The 10,564-nt window shown below is 41.5% G+C and overlaps 1 protein-coding gene across 1 annotated transcript; it reads right to left on the bottom strand.

Moving 5' to 3' along the window:
• Window positions 1–528: 528 nt before the first annotated feature.
• On the bottom strand, window positions 529–9,993 carry qdpra (quinoid dihydropteridine reductase a). The gene is made up of 7 exons (XM_052060569.1): window positions 9,803–9,993; window positions 9,571–9,663; window positions 8,669–8,765; window positions 7,880–8,020; window positions 6,726–6,834; window positions 2,424–2,507; window positions 529–702 (listed from the first exon to the last, which is right to left on the bottom strand). Exons 1-7 carry the CDS (start codon window positions 9,884–9,886, stop codon window positions 600–602), a joined length of 711 nt encoding a protein of 236 aa, XP_051916529.1. The 5' UTR covers window positions 9,887–9,993; the 3' UTR covers window positions 529–599.
• Window positions 9,994–10,564: the final 571 nt, after the last annotated feature.

The raw sequence follows: 10,564 nt of genomic DNA, 5'->3' as shown, positions 1-10,564 counted from the left end.
AATCAGCCTACTATGCACGTTTTTTGGAATGTGGGAGGAAACCAGGAGAAAACCCACACAGGCACGGGGAGAACGTGCAAACTCCATACTGGAAGGACGAAGCCGGGATCTAACCCATGACCTCTGCACTGTGAGGTCAACGCGCTAACCAGTCGACCACCAGGCCGCCCTGCATCGAAACTATAACCATAATAATAAAGACTGTAAAATAAATTGATGGTGCTCCTAGGTGAGAATTATTCTTTTCATTATTGGTTCTCATTTGAGCATGTAAATCTAATATGGGTGTTCACACCCCTATATTTTGGCCCATTACTTGTTTTCACGCCAATAAAACACACTTCTGAACATCACACTGTTGCTTTTTATTATGATATATAGTGTTGTTGACAAAGCCATGGCTTGCAATAGTGACACCCACAGCTAGATGGCACTCTTATCCTTCATGTAACACTGAACTCTTTCCCTTCTCCTTTTCTCTCACCCAGCTTGCCTTCAAACTCCATCACCTCCTGATCCTCCTCTCTATCTCCTCCCCGTCTTTATCTTCTATTCTCCCTCGACGACAATGCCGCCACTGTGGCCTGTCTGTCCGCCCTCTACGGCGCCGCCACGGCCTGAGTTTTCCCGCCGGAGGTGAGCAGCTGCATTAGGCTGCCTGACACCGGCCTGTCGGTGCCCAAGGCCCAGTGGAAGAACGTTCTGTATTGGGGGGAAGTGGAGGAGGAAGGAGAGATTAAAATGTGGCTGCCAACACCTTCAAATGTAGATTCTGTATCACAGTGGAACTTCCGGTATGTACAGTACATTTACGGACACCGGTGGAGTCGTGCAACAAATTTTCCCCATCAGATATAATGAAAATGTATAATAGCTAGCATTCTAAACATTCTTATGATTAAATACAAGTCAAAAATTAACAGCAATTAAAATAACGGAAAATTCAAGGAATCATACTATTGAAGTCTTTTTTTTCCCAATTGTGTTCGTAAAGGAAGATGAGCAGTATGGGATTTTTTTTTAAACTGAGCAGCTAACACCACTGGAAATAGCAAAAAACAGATGAAGCCCTCCAAAATAGTTTTTAATTGTCAATGTTGTTTATCATGTACATATACTACATACTGGCGGCCCGGTAGTCCAGTGGCTAGCACGTTGGCTTCACAGTGCAGAGGTACCGGGTTCGATTCCAGCTCCGGCCTCCCTGTGTGGAGTTTGCATGTTCTCCCCGGGTCTGCGTGGGTTTTCTCCGGGTGCTCCGGTTTCCTCCCACATTCCAAAAACATGCGTGGCAGGCTGATTGAACACTCTAAATTGTCCCTAGGTGTGAGTGTGAGCGTGAATGGTTGTTCGTCTCTGTGTGCCCTGCGATTGGCTGGCAACCGATTCAGGGTGTCCCCCGCCTACTGCCCGGAGACAGCTGGGATCGGCTCCAGCAAACCCCGCGACCCTAGTGAGGATCAAGCGGTTCGGAAGATGAATGAATGAATATACTACATACTATGATTCCAAAACATTAAAAAAAATTCAAGAATCATCTTCCATTACAATAGTGTATGAAGGATAATTACATATCACCAACGTTTATGTGAATGTCTTTTCGTTTTGGATGCTTTTGGATGATTAAACAAGCCCCTGGTGAAAGTGACCCATTGACATCATTGCTTTTCCTGAGAAATAAACATGATTAGGAGGTTTCATGCATACCCTTTCAGTGCTGACAAACGCACAATGCCAGTAATTATGACGCACGCTCATCACGCGCAAGGTCATGGCACTAATAAAAAAGACGATAATTGAAACGATCGCCATCACTTTTCATTTCCCCTGTCGGGTGGATTCTTATCTATTTGCGTCCCTCGGACCCTCATCTAATCTCAATCTAATCCCCCTGGTAATCTGGTGTGGGTTTTTTCCCCACACATCTGTTTGAGGGCATCTGCATTTGTTCTCGTTTCAAAACCGACGTCCAGGATTCAATATAGACCGTTGACATTATCAAGAAGAAACTAAAACCAAGGAAAATAACGCAACTGTGGTCAACATAAAACCACTACCTCACTTTACCCACAATAGTCACAAGTGTCATTGTTTATGTTGTTTATATTGTCTATACGGTTCATACTGTTCATATTACATATTATCTTTTTATACAGTGTTGTGTAGTTGCTATCTTGTCTTAGCTGTGTGTGTATAATGCACAGCATGTTTGCACTGAGGATTGAGAGGAAGAAATTTCATCTATGCTGCATGTCATACACAAAGCATATTTGACAATAAAGATGACCTTGACCTTGATGATTCACTGTGTCTTATATTTGAAATTCCTCACCACTCATACAAGTAATAGAACTATGACTGTTCCCTAATTAATGGATTCTACGTAATTATAATGAGTGGTAACGTAATAAACTGATACTCACTCTGCGACAAATTCCAGTGGTGTCCATGTGCCGAAATCGGCGTCGGGCATGAACTTCCTGTTCATTGGCGTATCCAAGGTAACTCTGTTGTGAAACGGAGGCAGATGACAATCAAGGCAAGCAGCAAGAGAAGCGTTCAGAAGCGTTCAGCAGATTCCTAACAATCATCATTGTCAGCAAATATACAGAGTTGAATATGAATGCTTGAAAGCCTGCCCAATGGCAAAAGCAGAGAAAAAAAAACACAGAAAGCAATAGGAATGAATGATGGAACAAGTTTGAAACTATTTCTCTTGGTCTTGTTTGTTTTTTAACACGGTTGTGCAGACCTACTATAAACAAACATATTTTTGCTTTAATTTTTCTGTGAAGGTTTGACTCAGGTCAACTAAGAGCAGTGAGAGGCAATCGAAATATTCGAAATCTCTCTCTATACAACTAGCAAAATATTTTACAAGCGGTGTGTATGCAAGTTCCGGATGTTGAGAAAATACCCTGAATGCACCATGGTACTCGCACCACAAGGGTGTGCCATGGATGTGATTCTGCCCTGCCTGCGTGTGATCTCAACTGTTTGTTGGCACCCCAAATTGGAGTTTACTGTAAAACTAAACACACAACAAAAATAATTGCACACATTGCAGATTTATGTTGAAGTCAATCTAAAAAACAAAACATAACAAAAAACATGCTTATAGGGAAGTGCATCAACATCCAGGGGTGATATTGCGTCAAATAATGAATATTCACACACAGACGCTGTGGGAACACATACCATCAGCGAATATAACAACGCTCAAAAACATATATTTTTCCACAATCTGAGAAAAATTTAATTAAGAGAGTTAGTTGGAAGGCAACTCGACTCTTCTGATCTCATTTGACCCTTGTGTCATCCCCTCCCCAAAAAAAAAAGAAGTTACGCGTTTTACAATTTTTGTAAATGATGTATGTTGAGATATACAAATTATTATTATTTTTTCAAACACTCAAAATGTTCAGTGGCATCTGTGCTTTCCATACATATATAGTTTTTATTAGTTCTTTGGGATTTGTTTGCCCTTTATGGACAATAAAGGCAGTACTGCGCTTCAAAGAAATCTATAAAAATAAAATCTGAATTGGAAGATGTCATATCACACAAGTAGAGCCTTGATAAGGTCAAAGAATTATCAAAAAAAAAATTCTGACTGAATTTTGTGGAAGTGCCGTTTTCATGAATATGTACAATTTCTAGTAGATGTTACGAGGTGTGATAACCAAGTTATTTATGAATATTGAGAGGCGTATATGAGAGGCGTAGGGGGTGGGGTATGGTGCCGGTCATTGGGCGGTTTCCTATCCCCTCCGCCCTGGCCCACAGCGCCCACTCCGCGATGGCGGATGGTGGGAGAGGCGTGGGGCGTGGCGTGACAACGGGCTACGGCGCCGGTCATTGGCCGGTTTCCTACTCCCCCTCGCCGACCCACAGCACCAGTCTCGCGGCCTGAACCACGCGAGGGCGTCGGCGGCGGTGCACCTGGCCCATAACTTTATTTTTTGCAACAGAAAAACTAAGTTGTGTCTGGAGGTCCCAACCAAGCCCTACAAACAATCCCGACCGGAATTGTTCATGTAATAATGCCCCGCGAGGCCGTCGGGGCGGCGCCGGCGCAGCCAGCCGTTAGGTACCCAACATAACTTTATTTTTTGCAAAAGGAAAAAAAAATTGTGTCTGGAGGTCTCAACCAAGCCCTACTAACAATCCCGACCGGAATTGTTCATGTAAGAATGCATCGGTTTGAAGCCTCCTGCAAAAAGGCAAACTCATTTGCGATCCTCTGGCGCCACCTAAAGTTGCAAAATTTGAATGACCTCAACCCAACAATGTGGCATGCATACGTCTATCCAAGCGAAAACAAAGCGATTGACGTAAAAATATCGTGAAATGCATGTTTACACATTAGGTTTACGATGCATTCAAAAATATGAACTATAATGGGTCTCTATGGTGCAAAATATGTAAATTGTTGAAGTTACGAAATCAAAACGTTAGATTTTTTGCTGCAATGCCTGAGAATTATCAGCCGGTGACGTCATGACATTTCGGCCATTTTAGAACACCACTTTACGTTTCAGCTCTCTCGTGTTTTTCCGAATGCCTTTGCCTTTGATTCAAAGACAAGAAACGTCATAATTTGCATAAAAATGTAGGCGGGGGAACATGAGGTGAAGTGCTTGCTTCATGCATGCACAACACCACATTGCCCCTAAAAGGCCAACATTTGCGTAGCGGTAACAGCCGGTATTTTATTTTCATTTTCTTTTTATTGCAATTATTTTAGTGTATTACTTTACTCCGTTATCAATTTATTTTCTGGTTGTTCCTTTGTTTAAAGTGGACTTTTCATGGATTCAAGCATACCAACACACACATTTACGCAAATTATGGCACAAAATACAATGCCCGAGATCTTAGCTTAGTCCAGATCAAAGACTTGTGAAAGTAAAAATAAAACAAAATAAGATTAACAAAAAAATAAATCGATAGAGATAAGAGAAATGCATCTTCGTAGTTTGATTGTGTGCGAAAACGCAATGCGGCCAAGGTGTCTTTGCAGAATGAAAATTAAACAGGCTTCAATTGCATTTATGAACACATTTTTTTTTACTTGAAAAAATAAATCTTGTTTAAGAATAAAGTGTTCAATGTTGCAAGGCTGAATGGGCATAAGGCCATGATGGTACTTTTGAGTAGTTCAGGGTTGGAAGTTGAATAAATACGATGTTTTGAAATAATAACTGTTTTTATGAATTACGATTTCAATGTTGGTCAAAACAATGGCGATTATTATTTTGTGCATAAGCATCCGGCCCTACCGCTTAGTCACTCAGAGGCATTTGTATCTTTTTTTTTTAACGGCTGAATTTGGGATGTCATTGCATTGTGTAGTTGTGGCCAGAGAGGGAAAACAAAAAGCTCCCTCAAAAGGAACCACATGCTTGCCATGCGGCAGTCATGTGACTGAAGGTTGGTGCGTGGGGGGTGAAATACAGCAGAAATGCAAGTCATTGGGCGAATGCAAAACAAATATATATGTATATACAAATGATAGCTTACCTTGAGCATGCTGCCGCAGTTAGTGGAAAGTGCAACAAAATGGAAGACACAATGTCGATACCTCGTACCCCACCCCCAAAAAAATATATACTGTATATAATATATATACACACACACCTCGGTTTTCGAACGTCTCTGTAGTCGACCAAATCGTTTTTCGACCAAAAATTGAGATTTTTATGCCTCGGATTACGACCCAAAATCAGTTCTTGAGCAAGACCATACCAAACGCACTTGAATGCGCCACTTCACTCCTCTCACCTTCCTTACACGAGGAAGTGATGCCATTGTGAGCAGATGTGTTCAATACAGATTTCTTTTTTTTTAAGAGCCTGGTTTTGGTTTTCGAACAAATCGTTTTTCGAACAGCCTTCTGGAACAGATTACGGTCGAAAACCGAGGTATGACTGTATATGTATGTGTGTGTGTGTGTCTGTGTGCGTGTGTGCGAAAGAACATCCTAGATTGCCATGATGATTGAGCAGAAGGGCACCATTCAGCGAAAACAGACCCACCAGAGATCTGCCATTTACATCCTAATTTATGTTGGATGTCTGCTGCTTATCTTTGCCTCGCTTGCTTATCTGTCTGTCTGTGACGCATGTGAAAAATGGCTTATAAATGCGCAGCCGTGTCTTCTTAGCAATTTTTTAAAAATTATTTAAAACAATGGTTGTTCATTTAATGTCTCAAAAATGCATTTGAATTATTTTGAATTCATACATTTTTACTTTTCAAAATGTATTTTTTTATTTTTTAAATACAGAACTATAATCACCTTGTTTTTTAAAAAATCAATATGACTTCATCTGGGGGTTTTTTGGTTTCTTTTGAGTTGTTTTAGTTCAGTTTCAATGTATTTGTTTATTTCTACATCTAATTAAAGGGAGGCTTTCATTTGAGACCATTTTTGGAATAACACTGAACATTGTTAGCGGTATATTACAAATTTCACTGTGAGTAAGTTGAAAACAAAATGTTACAAAGGTTCATGCTTAATACATCCAAGGGACTGTTTTCATGCCAACAGATTTCAAGGGAGCTCTCCAGTCAACTCTTTGATATTTCCAGAGGTCGACACACCTGCTGACTATATGGAGGTCCGGCGTCTATGAGCGCAACGGCCACTGTTGGTAAGTCAATTATAATTCAATGACACAGTTGTCATTAGTACCTGGGAAACAATGCAATTGAGGACTTACGGCAAGATGGCCACCGCGGCAGCCCCAGTAGGCATCCCGCTGTTTTTGCTTGCCAGACTCCGACATAGCTGGTGCACAGCGGCCTTGGCCATCCCATAGCCCATCATGCCTTTGAGTCAACAAAGGAAATAGGTGGGGGAAAATATAAGAGGAGTTGGATAAAGATGTTTTGTAGTTTTAACATCTGGATGCACTAAACAAGTCCCTACCCCCACCCGACCATGTAAAGTGGCTTTCCAAGGAATCCCAAGAATTCCTGCCTGGTGCAGTCTGGTGGCACGCCAATGAAGAACAGAGTGAGGGGAGTTCTTCAAGTGTTTTTGTGATGTTTAAATTAGTTAAAAGTCCAAGCTAGAATGGATGCTAAGTTGAGGTCAACCTGGGGGCACGGACCTCTGCTGTCACACAGACTGCAGGTTCGATCCCCTTGCATTATTGACGATGACCTAATGAGTGTGGGTTTTTTTTAAACATCAAAATGTGTATTAATGGCCACTAATCTAATGGTGTCCAATGTGTAAATAACGGTTCAAAGCAGTTGCCTTAGCAACATCAATAAAAATAACAAAACAGATACTGTTCATATTTACTTTTCAGACAGAGTGCAAATCTAATCGAGGGTGGCAGAGTTGATCTATTCTATTGCAGATGACGGTACAGGTTGAATAATTATACAACACCACCGAGGCCAGTCAATATGGATCATTTTAAACACTTGATACAGTATATAAATATTATACATACATACATATATATTTTTTTTCTTTCAGTGCAGCAAAATATTTTGCAGCAGTCTCCCGCACATGAATTCCGGCCAGTTACTTTCTAAATATTGACTCGGCCTCGCTTTGCCAGTGATCGAAATGAGGCGATTGGTTCGTGGCCAGGTCAGCATGCCGAATGATGGACAAACGAGACCATCAGAGCATTGACTTTCTGTTTACGAAGCACAGAACTGTCCTTTTTTTCCCCTCTTGCTAACATCCATTTTATCGGCACATCTTCCGATAACAGAGCCGATTCCCTACGGTGTTTTCTATTGACTTCTCTATCATCCATCATCTCTATTGACAAGGTGGACAACACACACAGATCAATCAGCTCACGTGGATGAGTATGGTAAACACACACAAACACACAAGAGTAGACCTCACCTCCAGTGCCTGACAGAGCGGCTTTGGCCCCTGCTAAAGTCAACAGACCTCCTTGCTTCAGGTGCACTGCCGCCAGGTGGCTGGAGATGGTGGAGGTCCACACGCTTTGTTTCCACATTAGATCTGTGTTCTTGTACATGTCTGAAGAGCAAAAACACACAATTACGATGATCGATTAGATACTGGAAATCTCAAAGGTGTATCCTTGTATAGACCAGGAAAAGAAAAATAGCCATTCACATCCGTTTCACTAATTAAAATTGGGTGAACTTAATAGCCCACATGAAAAAGTTTCCAGATCGCATGTCCGAAACTGAATAGGAAGTTTGTCATTTTGTTTTTATGTAGACTTTTTGGCATGAATTCTGTGGGCTCATAATTTGCCGAACTCCTCCAAGAGAATTAGTCCAAATTAGTCCCAAATGGAGAGAAGAATCCGAGACAGATGGCTTCAAGCTTTTTTGGCCAATGCAAGGTACGGGTAATATGGCAAGAAAATTGCATCAAAGTCCTATAATTTGCCATGGAAAAAATATGTAGCCAGTCATTCTACTCCTGTTCTCTCCTTTTTGGGGTTATCAAGGCATTTTAAAAGTTTTGTATACAAATAGCTGGTTCACCCTAGTGCTTGATCACCCATCAAGTATGATATATTTTATTAATACACCTGGCAACCATGTTTAATTGTAGGGAAAATGTCATAAGTCTGCTTTAACGTGCCCCAAAACTCACCAAATTTATATAAACAGATTTCATTCGGTTAATTAAAGATACACGTTGAGTTCTTACCTTTAGAACTGCAATTTCCTCCCGCCCATCCGCCGGCCACGCACAAAATTGCATCTACCTTCTGTTCCCCAAGCAGTTGGGCCACGTCTGATGTGACCTATGGATAAATAATAGTCACAAAAAAACACATCATGCACTCGGAGGCTTGTGTGGGTCAGGGGGGTGGTCCTGTTCGCAATTTTTTTGGGAGGGGGGGGGTAATCTGTATCAGATGTCTGTGGTCACAAGGCAACTTAACAACAAAAGATCTTTCAAAATAAATCAAACCAATGAATTAACTGCCTTTTTAAAATTTAAATATAGCAATATTTTACTTGTTCAAATGTACAACCAGACAGTATATTAGCAATAATGACCAAACATAATTACTTATATCATTTGCCTCTCCAGCAGCGCATATCTCTGTTTGAGTACCCACATTCTTGACAAATAAAATATATCTTATCTTATTTTATATAGCAGCTATTATTTGTTAGTAGTAGGAACAAGCACAAGACAATGTTCTTTTTAAATCGCTACTTTACATTTAAACATTTTCTCCGCCAGATTAGGCAAAGACACCCCCCCCCCCCGCCACACACACACACACACACACACACACTAGAGAGAAAAACGAAAAACGCTATTTAAACGCAACACCAGCAAACAAATAAACAAAGGTCACTCTCCCTGGAACTTGAACGCAACGCCAGCTAAAACAAACGCTGCAGCAAGTGACGTGAGCGCAACACCATCTCAGAAACAGACAAAGCCTCTTGTCGGTAACGCAACTCTCCAAAACAAACTAACCGTGTTTTATCATACATTGGTAATTTAAAAGCACCACGTTGTATTTGTATACAGGTTTATTAAGTTTAGTGGAATATGAATGAATTGTCTCCTCGCTATCTGTCATCACTCACCTGGCCAGCCTGCTCGCAGAATGAGTCCGTTAACTTCACAATGATGTTTTCGTTAGCTTCCTCGTTAGCAGCCATGTCGATATTGGCAACCCACTGATAGATCATAAGAGTGAAAACGTTTTAATCCAGGTTTATTTGAACTCCACTCAGATAAAAAAAATGTTGCAAAACAGTAGATCGCAATCTAGTTAGCTACCGGAGTAGCCTGTTTGGCTAGCACGCGTCCACTCACCCATCCTTTGGATTTGAAATGCTGGACACATTTGGAGCCCAAGGCTCCTCTTCCGCCGTAAACGATCACTTTGTTAGCAGCCATGCGTCCGCCGGGTGGAGCAGCCAGCAAGTATGCCGAGGAAGACCAACGACCGGGAAAGCGGAAAGAGGAGAGGAGGCGGCTCCCTTGGCGAGCAACAGGTTGGTGCAGCTGAGTTGAGGATGCGTTCAGGATACACTGTTATTTCGGCTTTCGTAGTCATCGTACGCTGTATGATTACAGTGTAATGTGTATGCACACAAAAAACTAAAATAAGAGTTATTTTATATCAAGCTGAGCCATAAAGGGAGACCAAGATAAAAATACAGTGCACTCCGCTTAATAGAACACCGGTTAATAGAGTAATCCGCTTAATAGAGCAAAAGGCTCTGGAACCGATTTGCCTAATGCAATTTCCTATAAAGATACTCCGCTTAGTAGAACAGATCTCCGCTTAATAGAACAGGCCGTAAGCAATGAACATTGTAAACTAGTGGTTTTCGAAGTGTAGCTATCGCGAGAAGTGGAGCTATCGCGATACTGTACCACTATCGCGAGAAAACGCGGTAGTTCTAGCCGTATACAGTAACAGGTAGCACGCTCACTCCACACATAGACACACGCACGTCACAATGGCTTCAACTTCATTCAAGAGACGAGGGCTATCACCTGCGGATAAGAAGGACATACTCAGACGATACAATGCATTGCCGGATTCTCAGAAGGATTGTACGCCCGCGG

Source organism: Hippocampus zosterae, chromosome 1, assembly GCF_025434085.1.
Source record: "Hippocampus zosterae strain Florida chromosome 1, ASM2543408v3, whole genome shotgun sequence".
NCBI lineage: Eukaryota > Metazoa > Chordata > Actinopteri > Syngnathiformes > Syngnathidae > Hippocampus > Hippocampus zosterae.
The sequence above is the reverse complement of the archived record's forward strand: the minus strand, read 5'-3'. Positions and strand labels throughout refer to the sequence as shown.